This window comes from Bubalus kerabau, chromosome 1 (genome assembly GCF_029407905.1).
Source record: "Bubalus kerabau isolate K-KA32 ecotype Philippines breed swamp buffalo chromosome 1, PCC_UOA_SB_1v2, whole genome shotgun sequence".
In the NCBI taxonomy this organism is placed as follows: Eukaryota; Metazoa; Chordata; class Mammalia; order Artiodactyla; family Bovidae; genus Bubalus; species Bubalus kerabau.
In genome coordinates this window covers 189,848,829-189,871,110 of record NC_073624.1, presented here as the reverse complement: position 1 = coordinate 189,871,110, position 22,282 = coordinate 189,848,829, and the positions used below count along the sequence as shown (strand labels likewise).

The 22,282-nt window shown below is 56.8% G+C and overlaps 1 protein-coding gene across 1 annotated transcript; it reads right to left on the bottom strand.

Annotated features, from left to right (window-relative positions):
- Positions 1–2,284, bottom strand: LINGO3 (leucine rich repeat and Ig domain containing 3). Its single transcript, XM_055566666.1, has one exon. The coding sequence runs from the start codon at positions 2,282–2,284 to the stop codon at positions 506–508; it is 1,779 nt and encodes a 592-aa protein (XP_055422641.1). The 3' UTR covers positions 1–505.
- Positions 2,285–22,282: the final 19,998 nt, after the last annotated feature.

Genomic DNA, 22,282 nt, shown 5'->3' with positions numbered 1-22,282 from the left:
TGTGCATCGTGGTTGTATGTCCTGGGTGTAAGTATGTGCTCTGGTGTAGTTGGAGGGGGGTATCCAGGTGTGAACAGAGTGGGCTCTCTCATGCTCTGACCCGGAGGCGGGACTGCCTTCCCTGGGATTCCAGGTGTAGACCATCTCCACCAGGTGTGAGTTGTTTTGTGTTGAGGACCCTGGATCTCTGAGCTCCCATCCCACCCTCTCCCAGCTGAGCAACCACACCAGGGGCAGGAAGACAGGGTGACACCCTTAGAAAAAAACGCTTGAGAAACTCTGCAAAAGACGCATCCTGATGAAAAAACAGTTCTGTGGTTGGGTCCCTACAAAAAAAGGGGGAAGTTCTGCCAGGAGTCGGCTCGCGGCCGCCCCCTATGGGAGATGCATAGGTGGTCGTCAGATGGGCCAGCCGCCAGCCGGCGAGGGCTCGGACGGAGACGGAGACGCTGCTTCCGGCGCAGGCGCAGCGGCGGGGGCCGCGGGCGGTGGGCCCCAAGGCCTCTCATATCATCTTCATGTTGAACTTGCGGGCGCCCCCCTGGCCCGCCGCTGTGGCGGGCCCGTCCACCTTGCGGAAAGAGTACTCCACCGAGAAGTTGTTCTTGTGCTGCCCGCGGCCGCGGCTCCACACAAAGAGGAGCAGGAAGCAGAAGAGGACGACACCCAGGAAGGTGATGCAGCCCATGGCGGTGGACACCAGGATAGTGGTGAGGTCGAGCGGGAAGCGCGCGGCCACCTGCGTGTCGTTGCGGCCCTCGCCCAGGGTCCGGTTGACGGCCGGCTCGGGCTGCACGCTCAGGGTGGCGAAGTAGGTGTCGTTGCCGCCCGCGTTGCTGGCCACGCACGTGTAGGTGCCGCTGTCCCCCGGCCGTGCGTCCCGGATGTGCAGCGTGCCGCCCGGCAGCACGCGCGCCCGGCCGGCGCTGGCGGCGGTCACCGTGCGGTGGCGCGGGGTCACCCATGCTACGGTGGGCGCCGGCTCGCCCTCGGCGCGGCACTGGAAGCGCACGTCGGCGCCCGCGGCCGCTGTGATGCGCTGCAGCCGCCGCTCGCGGATCTTGGGCTTGCGGCACACGAAGTACTCGAAGAGCGCCGAGTCTGGCAGGCTGCGCAGCGCGTCGCCGCGGACCTCGGCCGGGGTGGCGCAGGCCGGCGGGCGGCCGTCGAAGTTGAGGGTCTTGCGGCGTTGCACGACCCACAGCAGGCGGCAGTCGCAGGCCAGCGGGTTCCCGTCCACGCGCAGCGTCTCCAGCGTGTTGACTGAGTGGAAGGTGCTCTCCTCTAGCGTGGACAGCAGGTTGTTGGAGAGGTTGAGCAGGCGAATCTGCCGCAGCCCCAGGAAGGCCTGCGGCTCCACCACGGCCAACAGAGCCCCAGCCAGGTGCAGCTCACGCAGGCGCACCAGGTCGCGGAAGGACCCGCGTGGCACCGTGCTGATGGGGTTGTGCGACAGGTTGAGGCAGGTGAGGTGAGCCTGGTGGCGCAGGGCGGCGGAGGGCACGGCGGTGATGTTGGTGTGTGTGACGGACAGCGAGGTCAAGTTGAGCCCCCTCAGGCTGCCGGCGGCCACCTCCTCCAGCAGCGGCCAGTTGTCGATCTCCAAGTGCAGCAGGCCTGGGAGCCGCTGGAAGTTCTGGTCCTCCAAGGCGGCGATGGCCAGGTGGCGCAGCCGCAGGGCGCCCAGGCCCCGCAAGTGGCCCAGCGACTCGCCTGACAGTGCTGTCAGGTTGCAGCGCTCCAGGGTGAGCTCCTCCAGCGCCAGCAGCCCGGAGAAGGCTCGGCGCGAGATGAACACCAGGTCGTTGTCGCCCACTTCCAGCCGGCGGAGGCTGCGCAGATCCTGGAAGGTGTAGTCCAGGAGGATGACCAGCTTGTTCTCGCTCAGGTCCAGTAGCGTGAGGTTGTCCAGGCGTGTGAAGACGCCGGGCGGGATGAGCTTGAGCAGGTTACCGCGGAGGCGCAGCACGCGCAGTCGCGGCAGGTTGGCGAAGGCACCTGGCTCCACGTGCGCGATCACATTCTCGCTCAGGTCCAGCTCCTCCAGCAGCGGCAGGGCGGCCAGGTCTCCTGGGTTCAGGCAGCGGATGCGGTTGCGGCTGAGCTCCAGCAAGCGCGTCTCGGCCGGGATGCCGTCGGGCACCGCAGTCAACCGGCGCCGGGGACAGGCTACCGCGCGCGTCTGCGCCGTACACTCGCAGCGGGCCGGGCAGCCCCCTGCGGGGGGCAGGGCCGCGGGCAGGAGCAGGAACTGCAGGCTTAGCACCCACAGCCAGCAGGTCATGGTGTGGAGCCTGGGCCTAGGGCCACGCCACCATCCTCGTGGGCACCTGTGGGCGGGGTCAGCATTAGTACCCGTACTCCAGGCTTGTCCTATCCCATCCTACCAGTGTGCTCAGGAAGCAATTGTCCACCGTGGGACCCGGAATCCCACTCCTGGGCATCTACCCAAGGGCTGTGAGGGGATCAGCCTGGATGGATGCTCAGGGTGGACAGAGGGGTAACTTCAGATCAGGACAGGTGACATTTGTGCTGAGACCCTGTACAGGGTTCATTTGTGTTCTCCCTAAAAGAACCACGGCTTCCCAGATGGCACTAGTGGTAGACAGTCTGCCTGCCAATGCAGGAGACATAAGAGATGTGGGTTCAGTCCCTGGGTCAAGAAGATCCCCTGGAGCAGGAAATGGCTACCCACTCCAGTATTCCTGCCTGGAGAATCGCATGGAGAGAGGAGCCTGGCAGGCTACAGTCTATGAGGTTGCAAAGAGTTGGTCATGACTGAGCACACACAGACACACACATACACAAAACATGTAGAAGTCCCCTGATTCATTGTAAGGGGCCTCCTTTGAAAATAGGTTCTTTGCAGATGTGATGAATTGAGATGAATTTATATTGGATTCAGTTGGCCCTGAATCAAATGACTGATGTCCTTGTAACAAAATGGCAGTTTGGATGTGCACAGAGATGCACACAGAAGGAATAAGGCCATGTGAAGACAGAGGCAGGGACTGGAGGGATGTGTCTATATAAGTCGAGGATGGCTGGGGTTCCCAGAAGCTGGGAGAGGCATGAAGGACCCTCCCTTGGAGCCTTTAGAGGGAGATAGCCCTACAACACCTGAATTTCAGACTCGTGGCCTCCAGAAGCCGGAGCGCATAGACTTCTGTTGTTTTAAGTCACTCAGTTTGTAGTACTTTGTTTTGGCCACAGGAAGCTCATGCAGACCCATAGGAGGACAAAGAAAGGGCCATGGGTGTTAGGGAAAGATGGTTCCAGGCTGGAGGAATGGCCAGTGCAAAGGCCCTGAGGCAGTAGGAGCAAGTGGAGTGAGTGAGGGGTGGGGAACCAGGAGATGCATTGGAGGGGCTACAGAGGCCGATGATGTGACTGGGAAGGACCAGAGGAACAGATGCCAAATGCCTGGGCCTCTGCATCTGTGCCTTCCGAGTTGCTCCATCTCTCCAGGCAGCCAGCTGGCCCTCCATCCCCCATCTCCCCCATGCTCTGCTGGGCTGCAGCCCAGATCCCAGGGCCAAGGTGGGTGGGGGAGGGGAAGGAGCAGCCAGATGGCAGCTGGAGGGAGCTGCTCTGTTGGTGGGGCAGCTATTTTCAGCATCTGAGCAGCTGAAGCCCCCGGGCTTCCCCTGACTGCCCCCCACCAGCACATCCCTACTGCCTGTTTCCTCACTGTTCCCACAGGCCTCACCCAGCAAGGACCCAGGCTCTAGATCCTCACCTGTGAGGTCAGCTCCTGCCTGCCTGGACCCTTTGGAGAATTTTAGGTGAAAACGAACAGACACAGAGCCCAGAGTAACTGTTGGCTTAATGCTCGAGGTGAATCATATGTCACCAGGAAGAGAGTTTGTATTTTGCAGGTGTCATCAAATTAAGATGAGGTCATGCCAGAGTAGGGTGGGCCCTGATCCAACGATGGGTGTCCTTATGAAAGGGGGAAATTTGGATGCAGACATGCAGGAATGATGGCCATGTGACGACGGAGGCAGAGATTGGACTGATGCATTTATAAGCCAAGAGACACCAGGGTTGCCAGAAAGCACCAGAAGCTGCAAGAAACAAGGGAGGATCCACCCCTCGAGTCTGCACAGCCCTGCTGACACCTTGACTTTGAATGTCTGGCCTCTAGAACAGAGAGAGTAACTTTCTGTTGTTTAAGCCACCCTATTTGTGGTCTTTCATTATGGCAGCTACTGGATACTAATACAAGACCTTAACGAGTAGCCACATATCCATAAAAAAAAAAAACACACGAGAGCAGAGTGGCATCAACAAAGAGGTTTGCTGCAGCGTCGTTTGGAAAACCAAAAAACTGGAACTAACCTAGATATCCATCTACAGGGGATCCAGGAAATAAATTGTGGTCCATGCCTGCTGTGAAACACAGGGATACTTTTATGTACCAATGAAGAAAGACAGTGGAGGTGCATGTATACGGGGGGAATAAAACCCCTAGAACTAATCTCAGTGTCCATCAATGGGTCCTCAGTCACGTCCAGCTCTTTGCGACCCCATGGACTATAGCCATCCAGGCTCCTCTGCCCATGGAATTTTTTAGGCAAGAATATTGGAGTGGGGTGCCATTTTGTACTCCAGGGGATCTTCCTGATCCAGGGATTGAATCCTCATCTCTCATCTCCTGTATTGGTAGGCGGATTCTTTCCCACTACTACCACCTGAGAAGCCGGTTCATCAAGAGGGCATTGGTTAAATAAGCTAGGGTCTGTGCCTGCTGTGGAATCAAGGACATTCACGTGTACTTAGTAGAGAAAGAAAGCCGAGATTTACTTATATGGAGGAAAAATGGAACTAACCTAGGCGCCCATCAATAGGGGATCAAAGAAGCCATAAAGCATGGTTATTGTGGAATGCTGGGAGATTTGAATGTACCCACAAGGAAAGATGGCTGAGTTGTAGTTCCAAAAGAGGCTGGAGGAATCGAGGTTGCCAAACAATCACAGACAGCACAAGCCTATTCATCAGGAAGTAAAATCAAACACCAAACTCAATTCTTGATTTGGGTGGGCACATAAACACCTGTGCAGGTGCTCCCGAAATGCCCGGGGATTCACACACTGTATGAACACCACTGTTAGGGGCAGGGATGGAGTTGCAGTCATGGAGAGCATGGTCACACCATGAGGAAACCAAGGCACCCCTGGTCTCCAGGAGGTCATGGGTCTTAGCTCTCTAACCCTGGCTGGGGAACCCAGTGGGGAGGCGGACAGAGGGAGCGCGAAGCATCTGGTTCCGCTTTCCCACTGCAACTGTCCTTAATCCCAACCCGCAAATTGCAGGGAACACAATCCTTCCCCGAGGCAAGCTGCCTTCCCAGGCTCTCTTTCTAGGTCATTCTCTTCCATGTTGTTGCCCTGGACAGCAAGCAGAGGGGCCATGTCCCACGAGGGGACAAGACAGAAACAATGGTCCCGTATTCATCCATCTCTTTCTACCTTAAACTGGCTCTGCAGTCACTCCTAGGTCGGGCCACTCCCCGTGGCCAAGGGGTCACTGTCTGTCACCCAGGGATAGGGGACAACTCCTCAGTGGTCTGATTCAGAGCAGCCAGGCCCCACCAGCTCTGCCCCCAGAAGGAAATGACTGGTGTCGTTCAGTGCCCCAAACAGACTCCTCGTGGGGGTGGGGGGCAGAGCGGCCTGCTCTTTTCTTTCTGCAGGAGAGAACTCACACCCCTGTCCCCTCCCCTCCTTCTCTCCCTCTCCTCACTCTGCTCCAGATGCACAGGCCTGCTCGCTGCCCCTCCAACACACCTGGTGAGGTCCTGCCCCAGGGCCTTTGCACATGTTAGGCAATACCCAGACCACCATCCCTACAAGGCTCGCTCCCTGACTTTATTTGGATCTGGCCCTCAATGTCACTTCCTTGGTGACTTTTAGTACTCAAGTACCCTCCCAGTCTCTCTTATATGCCACTTAAACCCCTGTTCAAAGCTGGTCATTGTCTTCATCCACATGGCAAACACTGTAGCAGCCACTGCTCTGGGCTATCTGAATGGGTCCATTTAAGTCCCACAACATCCTCGTTGGGAGGGGGAAGCCCCACTGTCACCCTCATTTTACAGATGAGAACACGGAGGCACAAAGCAACTTAAGTCACCAGCTCAGGTACACACGGGGCTTCCCAGGTGGCAGCAGTGGTGAAGAATCCGCCAGTGCAGGAGATACAAGAGAGGTGGGTTGGACTCCTGGGTTGAAAAGATCTGGAGAAGGAAATGGCAACCCACTTCAGTATTCTTGCCTGGGAAACCCCATGGACAGAGGAACCAGGCAGGCTGTAGCCCATGGGGTTGCAGAGAGTTAGACATGTCTTAGCACAGGTTCACATAGCACGTTGGAGGTGGCAGGGGGTAGTCTCAGGGAGAGGTTGGTGGTGCTCAATCCTGTAACACTCTCTCTCTCTCTCTCTCTTTTCTAAACAGGCAGGAGAGAGTCTTGGCAGTTCATCCGGCTAGGATTCAAAACACAGCGCTGTTTTCACTGGACCTGCAATGCTCGTTTCCTCTCATTCATCGATTCCATCCACCTGTCAGTCAACAAACGTCTACCGTGCCAGGCATCTTCCAAGTGCTGGGGACACAGAGAGCCTGAGACAAACAGGTCAGCTTTCTGGGAGCCGACAGATAATAAAAGAGGTAAATACAGGCTCTTCTACCTCCGGCGGCCATAAATGAAGAGGAATAAATCAGGAAGATGACAGCGGGGTGTTGAGGGGATTGTAATCATCATCATCAATTTACTGAGGAAAGATGGTTGTGCAAAGAGTTAGGGAGGGAGAGAGGGGGCCTAGCAGATAGGGGGCAGCAGGACCGGGCTGGTCAGCCCAGGAGGCTGGGAGCAGGCACTGTAGAGAGAGGAAGGTGGATTTTCTATCTACAAACTTAAAAAATATTAAAAAAAATTTTTTTTTTAAGTTTTTATTTATTTGGTTGTGCCAGGTCTTACTTGCAGCATGTGGGATTTAGTTACCTGACCAGGGATCAAACCCAGGTTCCCTGCATTGGGAGCACAGAGTCCTAACCGCTGGACCACCAGGGAAGTCTCCCCCCCAAATTTTTTAAGTTGGAAAGAATTTTAAAAAATAGTTGTTGCAGAGGCAGCTAAGAACAATGTCAGGAAGGAAGTACTCAATTCGAGAGGTCAGGAAAGCTAGGGCGCAGCCACTGTGATACAGTTTCTTGGAAAGGCCTGCGGAGACCTCGGTTCTGATGCGCTGTGTGACCTCCAATGAAAAACGCGCCCTCTGTGAACCTCGCCTGCCAAAGGCAGCGAAACCTCGGTGTCCTCAGAGCGCTCATGCTGTAATTGCTCCCAGGATGAGAGGACAGCTGGTCCTTTGGTGCCCAGCAGGGGCCACTCCAGCTGTGACCTAGTTTGTGAACTCCAGCCTCTCCCAACCCAGGGCGGGCCTGTCATCTTCTCTGCAGGGGGTGGGCGGACTCGCAACTGGGCTGGAGCTTCCGATGCCTCCCCGACTAGGGTTCTGGCCCCTCCATGTTGGGAAGGGATCCTGGGACCTTAACTGCCTCCAGTAGCTGTGTTCACTCACGTTCCTGGATGTTGGGGGGCTGGGAAGTGGGAGAGCTCGGGGGAGGACTGAGGGTGATGGAACTGAGCTGAGATGCCCAAATGCCCTGCATCCCTGCCGCTCTCAGATAATCAAGGGCCGGGTACCCTGAGCAAGTGAGTCACCCTCTCTGGGCCTGTTTCCTTGCCTGGAGGCCTGGGCCTTGCAATGGGGTTAGAAGGCCAGGTTCCCAGGCCCTGAGTAGGGTGCTCATGCTCAGTCATGTCTGACTCTTTGCGACCCCGTGACTGCAGCCCTCCAGGCTCTTCTGTCCATGGGGTTATCCCAGGCAAGAATACTGGAGTGGGTTCCCATTCCCTTCTCCAGGGGATCTTCCTGACCCAGGGATCAAACCCGAATCTCCTGCATTGGCAGGTGGATTCTTTACCGCTGAGCCACCGGGGAAGCCCCCAATTAGGCTGGGAGTCGAATTCTAGTCCCACTGCTGCTAAGTTTTCAGGGCATCAGGTCCATTTCCTGAAAGGCAGTGAGAACACCAGCTGTGGATGGTGGTGGGAAGGGCAGGCCAGGCAGGGAGGACAGGGTGGGCAAAGGCTGTGGAGTGGGGGCTGTGCTGGATGGCAAAGTGAGGCTGTGTGGACAGGCTGCTGTGGAGTCCACACTTTCTCTGCCCCTTCCCTCCTCCGTGAGGCCGTGGCCTTGGGGGAGGTGACCCCCACAGGGCTGTCAAGGTCCCCACCTGCCCTCTAGACCCTCCATTTCCCTCCAGGGACCCGCCTCCCACCTGGGGCCTCGCCTCCCGTCTGCTCAGGACTAGACACCATCTGTTCACTGATGACTCCCAGTCCTGTGTCTCTTCTGAGCTCCAGCCCCAGGGACTGGAGCCACATCCCTGACATCACCCGGAGGCCCTGCAGCGTCCCAACTTCAGCCTCCCCTGGCAGCTCCTTGCTCACACCCCCGGCCAATCCATCACCAGGTGCAGTCAGCTTCACCTCCAAATATATCCCAGATCCACCTTGTTCTGCAGCTCTGCCACTGCCAGGCTCCCGCCTGCCAGCATGGGCTCCAGCTCACTCCCCAGCATTCAGCAGACACCCTGCCTTCTCAGGTTTCAGTGTTCCTGCCTGCAGAATGGACTGGAGTTGTGTGAGGGTCTCTTGACCCTGCTGACCTTTGGGGCCAGGTCATTCTCTGTGTGTGTAGGGGGGCTGTCCTGGGTGCTGTAGGGTGTGGAGCAGCCTCCTGGTCCCCACTCCCTTGACACCAGGAGCCCCCCAGTCGTGACAACCACAGATGTCTCCAGACATCACCCATGTCCCCTGGGGGCAGGATCACCCAGGTAAGATCCATGTTGTAGAGGGTGCTAGACACAGAGCAGGCATCCAGTTGATGCCCCAGGAAGAAACAGGCTGATTATCTGTTTGTGTTATCAGTGAGGAAGCAGAGGCCTGGGGAGGGGAAGTGACTCACCCAAGAGGAGAGAAGTACATGTAAGATTCAAACCCAAGGCTCCATACCCTCTTCTCCCATGGCTCTCTCGGGGTCAGGGCGAGGGGACCCCCACCTCCGTGGAGCCCTGACTTCTGCCAGCTCTGCAGACCCAGGAGCTGCCCTGTGTCAGCCGGCCAGAACTGAGATGCCCCAGGGCTGCCTAAGAGCATGGCTCCCTCCTCCCACGTTATGGAGACTTCGGGGTCAGTGAGCACATGACCTGTGGCCAGGGGTGGAGAAGGCCCTGGGTCCAGCCTGGCCCTCCCTGGGTCCCCTGCCCCCGTGTGGCTGCCAATGCCAGAAAAACTCCTTGCCACATGATTGAACACTGCTCATGCTGAGCATGGTGTAGACCAGACCCCCTGAATACTCAGACCCCCATGCAGAGCCAGGGCCCCCACCCTCATTTTCCAGACTTGGGATCCAGAGCCTGGGGGTTGGTGGCTGAGAACCTACCCATCTCCTTCCCTAGCAAGGGGCAGGTCCCATGGGGGCAGGGCTCTACCAGCCACAGTCCAAACCTCTATCTGTCCTTCTAAACCCCAGCAGGCCAAGCATGGGTGCTGGGGGCACAGCAGCACCCCAGCTTTCCTTGGCACTTTTTTTTTCCTATTTCAAGTGTTCAGTGGTTTTTTGGTGTGTTCACAAGTATGTGTAGTCATTACCACTAATTCCAGAACATTCCATCCCCCAAAAGAAGCCCTGTCCCCATCAGCAGTCACTCCCTCCCAGCCCCTGACAACAGGAACCCACTCTCTGTCTCTGTGGATCGGCCTGCTCTGCACGTTTCCCATCAGTGGAATCACACCCAGTGTGTCCTTCCGTGTCTGCTTCTCTCACTGAGCATCATGTGGGGCAGGCAAGCAGACAAGAGATGCAAACACATCCGTGAAGTATATCGTTTGGGAGAAGCAGGGGTCTGCTATGGTCTGATGCTTTGTCCAGCATGGCTGGAAAGGTGTGTCTGAGTTGAGTCTTGAGTAGGGGTGGGTGGGCAGCAGTGAGCCAAGAGGAAGGCTGGGAGATGGTGTTCCGGGTGGAGGGGTCCGCCAGGGTGAAGGCCCTGAGGTGGGGGGAAGGGCTGGTGCTGGGAGGAAAGAAAGGGGGAGTGACTGGAGGCTGAGGGCACATCTGAGTTTGGGGCTGGGAGTTGGGGTTGGCAAGGGTGGAACCATGCAGGGTGCTGAACCCACAGTGAGGTGTAGGGACTTGATTCTGAGAGCGATGGGGAGCTGTGGGGGAGGTTTGAGAAGGAACATGATGGAGCTGTGTTGGCATCTGAAGATGCATCTGGGTTTGTGTGTTCTGGGCCTGTCACCCTACATCACATGAACCCGGACAGTCACCCTCCTGGACAGCGCTGTCCTGAGGGTGGGGACCACGTCAGTCCCTTCTCTACCCCCTACCACCAGCATGCACAGAGCTGGGTGCTCTGTGGGCCAATGAGGGAAGCAGAGAGATTCCAGCAACAGGACGAGATCTCCAGGGTCCCCACGGGAGCTTGCCCCTGACTACCTTGGAAGAGACTTGTAAAGCGCTGAACCTCAGCTTCCTGTTCTGCAAAAGGGACTCAGGTGACCAGCAACTGCTCTCCGGGTGCTGACTGAGTAGCAGGTGAGAACTCAGAGAGAGAGGGTACTTTATAACCTGGGGCCTTTGGAAAAGTCTCCACTGGGTGCCGGCTGGGGTCAGGTGCCCTGAGTCCTAGGCCTTGTTCTGCTCTTAGCCATTCATTCCATGTGCATTTATTTTATTTATTTTTTCATTCCACGTGCATTTAATGGGCACCTTCTGTGTACCATGCACTGTTCTAGTTCTTAAGGGAAACAGCTTTGAAAAATACAGACGGAATCCCTGCCAGTCATCCACAGGTGATAAAGAGAAGAAAGGGTACCGGAGGCCACGTGTGGACGGTGCAACAGAGAATAACAGGGAGGTGGGGCCTGCGGTCGGCCAAAGAATGGCCCCTCCAAAGATGCCCACAGCCTGACCCCTGGAACCTACAAATGTTACTTTATGTGGCAAAGAGGGACGAAATTAAGGATGCTGATCGGTTCACCCTGAGGTGGGGACAATTGTGGACTCCCCAGGGGCCCAGTGTCATCCCAGTGTCCTTAGAAGAGGAAGGCGGGAGGGTCAGAGGCACAGAGAGACGGGAGATGCTGGGCTGCTGACTGTGAGGATGGAGGGAGGGGCCATGAGCCAGGGATGAGGCGCCTCTAGAAGCTGGAAAAGACAGGAGCCGGTGCTTCCCAGGAGCCTCCGGAGGGACCAGCCCTGCCCACGCCTGGGTTTAGCCGTGTGAGGCCCGAGCTGGACTCCTGATCTGCAGGATTGTGAGAGAATCAATGTGTGTGGTTTGAGCACTAGGTTTGTGGCAGTCTGTGGCAGCACCCCTGGGAGCCCTGTGCAGGGTCTTTGCAGATTTGAAGAGGAGGTGGGAGGAGGCCTCTGTGGAGCTGTGCGCCCACTCTGGGGGCTGGAAGGGGGAGGGGGCCCTGCTCCCTGCAGTATCTGCCATCAGTATCAGCGGCAGTGCAGGAAGCTATCTGGGGGAGGAACCCAAAATCTGTCCGTCCAGGGCAACAGACAGAGAGAGACCCTCCTCTCCAAAGCCCCCAGCAGGCCTTAACCCAAATTTATCATGAAGTTCTTAACCCAGGTGGTGGGGTGGTGGCTCAGGTTGCCAGGGCCCCTCCCCAGGATCAGAGGCAGCCCAACTCCTCCCTGCCCCACCCCACGGAGTGAGCTTTGCCCCCACAGACACATGGGACAAGTCGTCCCATTCCCTCCCAGGCTGGGGGACGCTGAACACTGCTTTGGGTGAGACTGAGCCAAGCCCCCTGAAGGAAGCAGCTAAACCCATAGGAGGACAGGGAGGGGGGTGAATAGATGCAGCTGGCAGCTGGCCCCTCTGTCCCCTCCCCCTACCCCACCACAAATGGGGCCAGAGGGACCCAGGGCAGTGTTGTTTGGTGGGCCCTCAAAGTGTTCCCTGTTCAGGCTTCCAGATGGACTTGGGAGGTGGGGCCCGGCCCCCACGCAGCCCTCTGAGGCCCTTTTTTGGGGACATACTGCCGACCCCTTCAGGACTGGTGTATCCTTCGTCCTAGATCTGGCCCTTCCGGGACTTTCATCCACGACAATTCATTAAGCCCTAATTAGTCTCTGTCAGCCATTAGTCCCTTTTAACCCTTCAGGGGACTGGGGGGCCTCCCGACCCACTTTCCTTGACCGCCTTTGGCAGGTGAGGCCTCTAGAACCACATTTTGAATGTCTACCGTCTACCACAGCCACTCAGCCACTAGCCCAGCCCAGCCCCAAAGGTGGGAACAGTGAAGCCCGCTTGGAGAAAACGAGACTGAGGGTCAGAGTGGTCCCCAGTTCACCTGGCAGCACTCAGCTTGAGAGTCAACATTTGAACCCTGGTCCAATGCCAGCTACCTTTCACTGAATCCCAGAGCCCTATTGGAAGGTCTTCTTCAGAGGCACAGGATTGACATGTGGTGGTGGGCAGCTCGCCATGGGCCCACCTGGAGCGAGCTTTGCTTGGAGAGTTCTCTGAGAGGCCCTCCACCTGGTGAGTAGGTGATGACTCAGGGGCACCCGGGAATGACAGCCTTGTGGGAAGAGAAATCAAGCTGATGCCTGAGACCTGCTTTATATTCCCACTCAGCAAGGTACCTTCGGATCCTGGGCGTCCTGTGGGGGTGGCTGGGAGCAGCCACCCCCATTCTACAGATGAACACACTGAGGCCGAGCTGCTGTGTTAACAGTGGGGATGATCATGGCTGCCCTGCCATCACACAATATCTGGCTCATGGCAGCCCCATGCTGGGGGCGCAACGCATCTGCATTTCTTACACCCTGCATTGATGTCCATCTCAAAACTGGAGCTCACAGAAGGGCTGTCTTTTGTCAGAAGTCACCAGCGAGGGTGGGGAACAGAGAGGCAGGCTGAGCAAGTCTGGCTTTAGCCCTTTCGAGCCCTCATCCCATGGTGGACGGCCCCTTCCCACCACTCCATGCCATCCAGGTAGAAGGAGGAGGAGCCGCACCTGTGGGGGAAGCCTACAGGGTCTTCCAACTCAGATCCTGTCTCAGATGGCTGCCACTCTGGCTCAGAGGGGGAATGGAGCAAGGCAAGACACTCAGAGCCCGACGGCTCCAGACCTCTCCCTACCTGCCTGCACCTGGCTTCCACCAACCTCACCCACAGAGACCCCATGTCCTCTGCCTCTGGGTACTCACACACCACAGCCTTCCCAGCCTCCACACCTCCTCCAGGGAGCCCTCCTGTGTTGCTCCAGGTTTTAGAGCCCTACTCTCCCTGAAAGTGCCCCCCCCCCGCCCCGATAAAACCCCAGATGGTCCTTCTGTCTGCTGCCATGCTGCCGCAGGCACCCCCTCCCCACGCCCCCGCCAGAAGCAAGAGGTTCTCAACCATTTCTGTACAAGCGTGGATTCACCGGGGACTGCTTGTTAACAATGCAGGCTCCTGGGCACAAACCCCAGACGTCCTTATTCCTCAGAACTGGGGGGCTGGGGTGCCTGTACTGTTAGTGCCTGGGGCACGTGGTCTGGAAAATAAGGACCAGGTCTTTTCCTGCACTGGGATCAAGGCACAAGGTGCTGCCCTCCCCAACTTGTTGAATGGGGCTCAGTGGCCTCCCGGGCCAGGCCTTGGGAGGCACCTATGCCAAGCTTCAAGGGACAGAGAGAAGCTCCCACCCCACCCTTGCTGCTGACTGGACACAGGCCCGCGGGGCAGGGGGCCTGGCCCTGTGCTCCCAAATCCTCCCACCTGGCTGGACTGTCCTCAGCCCAGCGATGCAGCAGGTCCTGGTGTTAACGCCTCCTGCGCCTTCCTGGTGCAGCCCCCCGGGGTGGACCAGACTTCGCCGGAAGGGAGGGCGGAAAGGCTCCGGACCCGACCGTCCCCGGTTCCCAGACCCAGCCAGTGCCCCATCCTAACCCCCTTTGGAGGGGAGCGCATGCCTCCAGGCGTCCCCACTGCCTCCAGAGAGACGATCACCGGGCTCCTTGCTCCTCGGCGCCCCGGGAAGGGACAGGGGGACCTCAGCATGGCGACTGGCCCCCCAAAGTTTCCAGGGGGAGCGCTGGGGGCCTGGCGAGGAGCAACGCACCCGGGAGAGGCGCTCAGGGAGAGTGGCCCCCCAGGCAAGGATGGGGGCGCGCGTGGGGGCTATGGCGCGCAGGTGGTGCGGGGTCACCGGGCCCTGCGCGGACACTCACCTGGGCGGCTCCGCCGTGGACACGGCGCGGGCTGCGGCGCGGGGGCCGCCCGGAGCCGACAGGAGCCGCCGCCACCGCCGCCTCCCGGGTCCGCCGTGCGCGCCTCCACCGGCGCGTGCCCGCCGCCGCCCTCCTCGGTGCGCGGAACTGCGCTCCGCCGTGCGCGCGGCCCGCCGGCTGGGGTGCGCGGCGCCCCAACCGCAGGTGTGCGGGGCTGCAGGAAGCGAGGACACGTGCGCGCAGGTGCCGGGACGCGCGCCAGGGCGGCGGGCGGGGGCAGGGCGTCCAGGCTCTGGGAGCGTGTGCTGCCCCGCGCACACCCGCCCGCGGACCAGGGCTTTTGTGGACCTGCAGAGGCTGCGGTGCGGGCAACGCAGGGCTCCCCATCTACGCTTGTCTGGCATCTGCCCCTCCTCGCTGCCCCCACTCCGGGTCTCCAGCACCTGACACCTGGACCCCTGCCCCAGCCTCTTCCGCTCCTGCCAGCCCTCCAGGCCCATTCCCCATACAGGTCGCAGAGGCTGCTTAACCACTGGCCTCTGGAATTGACTATGGCTCCCTATTGAACCTGGATTCATGTCTAAACGTGGTGTATATTTCTGGATTTTCGGTACCTGTGCCTTCCTCCCGCCGCCCCACTCGTGCCTCACTCCTTCCCCGGAAGGTCCCCTTGCTCCTCTTTGAACACACCAAGAGGGCCCTGCCCGGCTCAGGGCCTTTCCCCTTACTGTTCCCTCTGCCTTTCCCTGCATCCTTCTTGGCCAGTGTGTAATTACTCGTGTTTATGCAGCAGCCTGCTCAGTGGATGTTAGTGGAAAGAATGACTCTTACTTTTACATACTGTGATGTATGTAGTTTCCTGATTCCCTGGTACTGGGCCTGCCCGGGGTCGGCCTCATTTAGGGAGCTCATGCTGGGAGGTAGATGGTACTCCAGTGTGGGGGACGCAGGGGCAGAGGGGGGGGCACCCCCCAACCTCCCCAACCATCATGCTAAGACATAATCAGTAGCAAGATTACTGAATGCTCACTATATGCTGGGCTCTTCTTTTTTCTTTTTAATGTTTATTTTGTGTTTATTTGGCTGCACTGGGTCTTAGTTGTAGCACTTGGGATCTAGTTCCCTGACCAGGAATCAAACCAGGGCCTCCTGCATCAGGAGTGTGGAGTCTTAGCCACTGGACCACCAGGGAAGTCCCTGGGCTCTGTTCTTAACATGAGCCCTCTGGTGCTTGCTGCAGCCCCACCCGTTACAGGTGGAGGCTGATTATACCCATTTCACAAATCAGCAAGTTGAGGCTCAAAGATGCCATCTTTCCCAAGCGAGGGGCTCAAGGTGGGCCTGGCTGCTCCAGGAGGCTAGGTGTGTAACCTTGCAAGATCCCACCCCCAGCCCTTCCCACCCTCTGTGCCCTCCTAGCTGCTCCCATGGTGGCTTGGCGTCAACTCAGCCACCTGTGACTCAAGCAGGCTCCGTTCCCAGACTGTCGCATTGGCCCGAGGCCCAGAAACTGCATCGCGGGAGGCTGCAGGCCAGGTACCCAAGGGACAAGAGGATGGATCCTTTCCTGGCCTGCAGAGGTCCAAGAGGAGGATATGGGGTCCCTTCCCTGGTGGTTCTCCATCCCCATGGGCAGCCCAGCCCCCACAGAGGAATCACTGCTGTAGAGGCTGTGTAATCTTGGGGCAGTCACTTTCCCTCTCTAAGCTTCTGTCTCCTGTGAAATGAGGTTCTGGTAATTGCCACCCAGGGCTCTTAGAGGAAAGTGTTTATTGAGCACCTACTGTGTACCAGGTCAAGTGCCAGAAGGAGATGCGGCAGGGGGCTCGCCATGGTCCTGGGGGAGCAGACCAGTGAGACAGTCATGAAAGGGTGTGGTGGGAAACTCAGCAGAGAGCCGGTACCCAATCTAGGGTGGGAGTCAGTCATGCTCTTCCAAGGAAGGGGCTCTTGAGATGAGTCCTGCAGGGGGGAGGGGTAACTGATGTGGTGGCCAGGATTGGAACCCACTTCCAAGCTGTGGAACTGTGGGAGACTCCCCTCCAGCCTCAGTTTCCACATCTGTAAAATGGAGACTCAAACTGTATACCCATCTTCTAGGATTGCAAGGACTCCACTCAACGACATAGGGGAAAACCAGGGCTCTCAGTGGCCCTGCCCAGCTCTCATTCATTGCTCCAGAAGCCTGGCTGAAGGGCAGGATGAGGCCTTGGACGCTGCCCGCCTCAGGACCTTTGCATGGTTCTTCCCTCCATGGCAGCACCTTTCTCCCAGCCACCATCCCGTCTCACCCCTTCCTGACTCATGTCTCCACCCCTTGCCTCCTCTGTCCCCTCCCTGCCTCCTCGGCACTCTTCCCACTTAAGACACCATGTAATTTACTGATTTATCCTGTTGATCACAGGCTTTTCCTTCTTTTCTGCTGTGGAACGGCTCTAGTAGACACAGAGTAGGTGTCCAGTAAATGCTGGCTGAATAAACAAATGGTCCAGTGATGCTGAAGGCTGTAGGTTTTGCCCCTGGAAGTGGGGGTTCTGGGGGGGTCTGAGTGGGGAAGTGTCTGTTGCTGCCTGAAACCACTGTCTTATCATCTCTCCATTCTTGGTCAGTGTCAGCCTGCTCCGTATACCGAGAGGGAGCCCGGGAGCATGTAGTAGGCCCTCAATAACCAGCGAGAATGTGCACATTGGCATTGCTGTTCTATTGCATTTAGCAGAGACACAGAGGTGGGCTTAGCCACTGAATGGCCTCTCTGGGCCCAGCATCCCCAGTGGGATGCTGCCATGAGGGCAGAGATGGGTGTGGGAACGGGGTGTAGCTAGGGATTCCAGCCTCCCAGGTGGTGGGGTGGCAGTACCTGGTTGCCAAGGTTACGAACACCTGTGATGGGGATGTTGCCATGGAGACAGACCCCTGGGAGGAGAAGGCGGCTCCAGATGGGGGAGCTGTAGGTTGGGCAGGGGGCCTGGAGGTGACTGCCAGCCCCAGGGGCTTCCCTAGCACCCTGTGTACCCCCCCCTCAGCTGTGGGTGCAGCAGGGCCCTGACTCTCCCCGTCCTGTGTCCTCGTGCCTGGGAAAGCCCGCAGGAGCCCTTAGGCAGCAGTAATGATTTCTAAGATTAAAGGCCTTCTCTTCTTTCCTTTCTCTGGTGAGATGTGTAGGACTGGCAGTCGGGGCCAGGGGAAGCAGGGGTCACATGGCCTGGGAAGCTTAGCTGTGGCCTTGGACAAGTGGCTTTCCCACTGTATTAGGAGTGAAATCCTGGGTTTCTGGGAGACAAGAGTGCAGAAGGATTGAGGCCCTGGACTCCAGACCCCAGGGGCTACCCCAGGTAGGTCCCTGCTGGGACCTCTAGGAGGTTGACACGGTCCTGTGCTGTTACGGGAGTGCCCGACCCACAATAAACAGTGGTGTTATTTACTGAGTCAGCATTTCCTCAGGCTGTGCGTGGGGATGCTCCCACTGAACAAAGGGGCCCACAGCCAGCAGGACAAGCTCTCAGAGTTGCAGAGGGTGGGAATGGCCCAACAGCGGAGAACCCAGCGAAGGCACAGGCTGGAGGGCTTCCCAGACATGGCACTGGGGCTTCTGCAGCTTTTCTGTGTAGCCACACAGGGACCTCAAACTGACACTAACTCCTAAGTAAGGTGGGCCCTTGGTGGCAGCCCCCAAGTCCCAAGTAAGCGTAGGTCCCTGATATGGTTATGATAAACAGTCCCCTCAGGGCCTCCTTGCATGTGCCCCATGGAGCTTACCAAAACCCAGCTTTTTTTTGGTTGAATTGACCTATCTGACTGCAGCCAAGAGAACCCACAGCAGGCACTATCGTGATCTAGTTGCAGGGTCCTGGGGCCTGAATCACCCACTGGGGCCTAGGGCCTGAATCACTTGCAAGGATTTTCAGCAAGTAAATCTTGCAGTAGTAAGCAGTTTCAGATTTTGCAAATAGGGCTCATCTTAGTTCCTCCTTTCTTCTTCTTTTTTAAAAAAATATTTATTTGGCTGTGCTGGGTCTTAGTTGTGGCATGTGGGATCTAGTTCCTTGAGCAGGGATGGAACCCAGCCCTCCTGCATTGGGAGCATGAAGTCTTAGCCCCCGGGCTACCAGGGAATTTCCTTAGTTCTTCCTTTCTGACATTTACCATTAATTTCATTTTCCTGTCTTTTCATACTGTTCAGGCTCTCAAGTACAATGTCCAAGATGACAATGGACATCCTTTCCTTGCTCCTGGTCTTAGGGGGAAAGCTATCAGGTTTTCACCATTTATGGTGATGTCAGCTGTCAGTTTTTCACAGTTGACCTTTATCAGGTTGAGGAAATTCCCTCTATTTCCCAAGATTTCAACCTGAATTGAGTGTTGAATTTTGTCAGATGCTTCTTCTGCAGGTATGAAAAAAACGGACATAGGGTTTTTCTCCTTTCTTGTGTCAATGAGGTGAATCCCATTCACAGATTTTCCAGCGTTAAACCAACGTTGCATTCCTGGTGTTGGCCATACTCTGTGGTCATGATGTACAATCCTTGGGATCCAATCTACTGATGTTTTGTGAAAGATCCTTGCATCTGTATTTTTTAAATTTATTTTTAATGGAAGGATAATTGCTTTACAATATTGCATTGATTTCTGCCAGACATCGACATGAATCAGTCACAGGTACACATATGTCCGTTCTCTCTTGAACCTCAGTCCCACCTCCCATCCCTTTCCACCCCTCTAGGTTGTTACAGAGCCCTGGTTTGGGTTCCCTGAGTCATACAGCAAATTCGCATTGGCTGTCTGTTTCACATATGGTAGTGTATATGCTTCCGTGCTACTCTCTCCGTCCCCTCCTCTCCTTCCTCCCACCCTCCTGTGTCCATAGGCCTGTTCTCTATGTCTGCATCTCCATTTTGTGCTAAGTCATTTCAGTCATGTCTGACTCTTTGGGACCCCATGGGTTGTAGCCCGTTAGGCTCCTCTGTCCACGGGGTTCTCCAGGCAAGAATACTGGAGTGGGCTGCCATGACCTCCTCCAGGAGATCTTCCTGACCCAAGATTGAACCTGCATCTCCTGCACTGGCAGGCAGGTTTCTTACCACTAGCACCATCTGGAAAGCCCCTGGGTCTCCATTGCTGCCCTGCAAATAGCTCCATCAGTATCATCTTTCTAGATTTCATATGTATCGCATCTGTATTCATGAGGGATATTGGTTTGTGGTTTTCTTTTTCTGCATTGTTTTTTGACAGATTTTGCTTATACTGCCCTCATGTAGCAGTTAGGGAGTGTTCCTTCCTCCCCAGGTTCCTGAAGCTGGATTAGTGTAATTTGTTCCTTAAAAGTTTTGGGATCAATTCTGAAGTAGAGTTGTCAGTACTTGTCAAGGGTGACCCCAGGGTTTTTTGAACCTGGACTATTCAAAGAGTTGTGGGGATGAATCTTGGGGTGGGGATAGCTGTGGAGGCAGCCGGAGGAAGGGGGAGTATCAGCTTGCTGCTAAATCGCTTCAGTCGTGTCTGACTCTGTGCGACCCCATAGAGGGCAGCACACCGGGCTCTCCCATCCCTGGGATTCTCCAGGCAGCTTGGGGCACGTTAATTTGGGGTTCCTCTAAGACATGCAGTAGGTGTGGATGTGTACTTTGGGGGCAATGGGGGCCAGGAAAGGTCAGAATTTCCCAGCGACAAGGTGGAGTCCAAAGGCATATCTGCCCTGATTTCAGGCTCCTTGTCAGCCTCCCCCACACCCTTATTTCCCTGCCCCTCCACCACCCCACCTCCTGCCCCAACACACACACAGCCTCATCTACAAACCAGGAATGTTGTTTTCCGTCTGGGCTCTTCATTCCTAGGTAAGCCCTGACCCCTGCTGGCTAGGGTCAGCATGGCTGGGGACAGGGTGGGTGGGTGCTGGTTGGGGGTGGGGAGTCAGGGAGCTGACCTGGGCCCTGAACATAAGCAGGAAGCATGAGAAGACATGTGCTCGCCAGCAGAGGACGTTTATTGAGCATCAGAGCCCACCCCCACGAAGCCCCCAGTCTGATGACGGGGTGGCAGGGGGACCTATTTCTGCGGATAGTGGAGGCTCCAGGTGGGATTGGAGCTGCAGGGGGAAGTGGGAAGCAGGAGGGCCAGACTCCTGGGGCAGGGGCATCATCGGTCTCACCTGGGCCAGCCTGAGCTTAAACCAACAGCCCCAGGGATCGAAGACCCCTTCTCCACCCAACCCCCCATTTGCAAAGTTGACTAAAACTTCTTATTTTTACATCCATGTCCACGCGGAACTGGAGTCCTCTCCTGTGTCACTGGCCAGGATCCTGGGGGTGGCCAGCCATGCCCGGATCGCCCTGGGGGGCTGCAGGGCTCCGCCGTGTCCCTGGTGCTCCCGGTTGGAGTGAGGGCTCCAGGCGCTGTGGGTGGCAGACCTGGATTGAGAGAGCAGGGGAGTCTGTTTCTTCCCAGTTCCTGGGACTGGGTGGGCAGGCAGCGCCTTCCCCTCCCAACATGTACCCCTCTTTATGCATCCAGGACTTTTCCCTCCCAATGTGTGCCCCTCCCACACACATCCAGCTTTGGGTCTTACTTTCTGCACCCACATGATGGGCTTCTGAACACAAGAGGGACGTGGGGGGCAGATGGTGCTGGAGGCAGCCCACCTCCTGGGCTAGAACCCCGGCTGTGTGACCCAGGACACGTTGGTCGACCTCTCTGGACCTTAGCTTCCTCATCTGTGAATGGGGATAATGAAAGAGTTTGGGACTGGTGGGGAGCTGAGTGAACCAGAGCTGAGTGAACCAGGTACACATCAGCCCATCCTGTCACTAAAGCCATTCAGGGGACAAGGCAGTGAGGGAGGGGCAGGGCTGACCGTCAGCAGGGTTAAGATCCTGTCCACCTTCGAGAGATTCTGGAATCTGCCATGGGGCCGAGTCCCGGGAATCTTGGTTTGGTCCGGGCTCCAGCTGCGGTCTGCAGAGATCTCTGGTGATGTCCTCCAGAGCGGGGCCTCAGCAGACAGCACCTGGGGCCTCTGGGCCAGCACCTGGAACCCGTGGGCTGCAGTGACCGTGGGCACGTGGAGCAGGACAGGTCCCCCGTCTGATGGTGGCAGCTCCCGGCTGGTGCTCTGAGGGCGCTGACTGTGGGCTGGGAGCTGGAAGGGCGGGATCCGGGCCGGGGTCAGCGGGCTGCCTCTTGAGAGCATGGTGGGCTGGCAGGCGGGCTGGCCGGCCACTGGGGATTTATACCGGTGTGGCGGGGGAGGGGGGGCAATATCAGTGTTACCAGCCAGGTTGCTGCGTCCTCGTTTCTCCCTGTTCCTGCTCTAGTCTCCGCCTCCGTATCTGCCTTTCCCTGTCTCCCTCAGTCTCTCTCTGCATCTCCCTACCTGCTTCTGGCCATCTCTTTCTCAAATTCCTTGTAAAATATTAAAATTTCAATATAACACTCAGTGTAAAATATTAAATATTAAATTTCTCCTTGTGAAATATTAAAACAGTAAGGACAGTCTAACATCCATTTCTGATCATCATCTTCAATCCCAGGTCAGCAGGATCTTTCTAGATCCTTCTCTCTATATATATTTAAAAGCATAGAAACTTAAGATTTTTCTTGAAAAGGGTCATCTTGACTAAATGGTGTTACACCACCCGCATGCTACACTTGTATGTCAGCAAGTCTCAGTGACCTATCCACTGCGTAACAAACATCCCCCAACATAGGGGCATAAAACATATTAATCCTTGTGATTCTGTAGATTGGCAGTGAAGTTATTCTACTGGCGTCACCTAGGTTAACTCAGGGAATTTGTGGTTATATTTAATCCGCCTCTGCACAGACAGCTCTGCCTCTCTGTGATAAGTCACTTTGTGTGTGGCTGGAGGAACCTGAGTCTCTATAGCAGACCCCCTAGTGATGGGCAGCTAGATTATTAAAAACAAGGTCAAAGTGACTCTCCAGGGTGGGTGTGGTTCAGTGAACAGGCTCATTT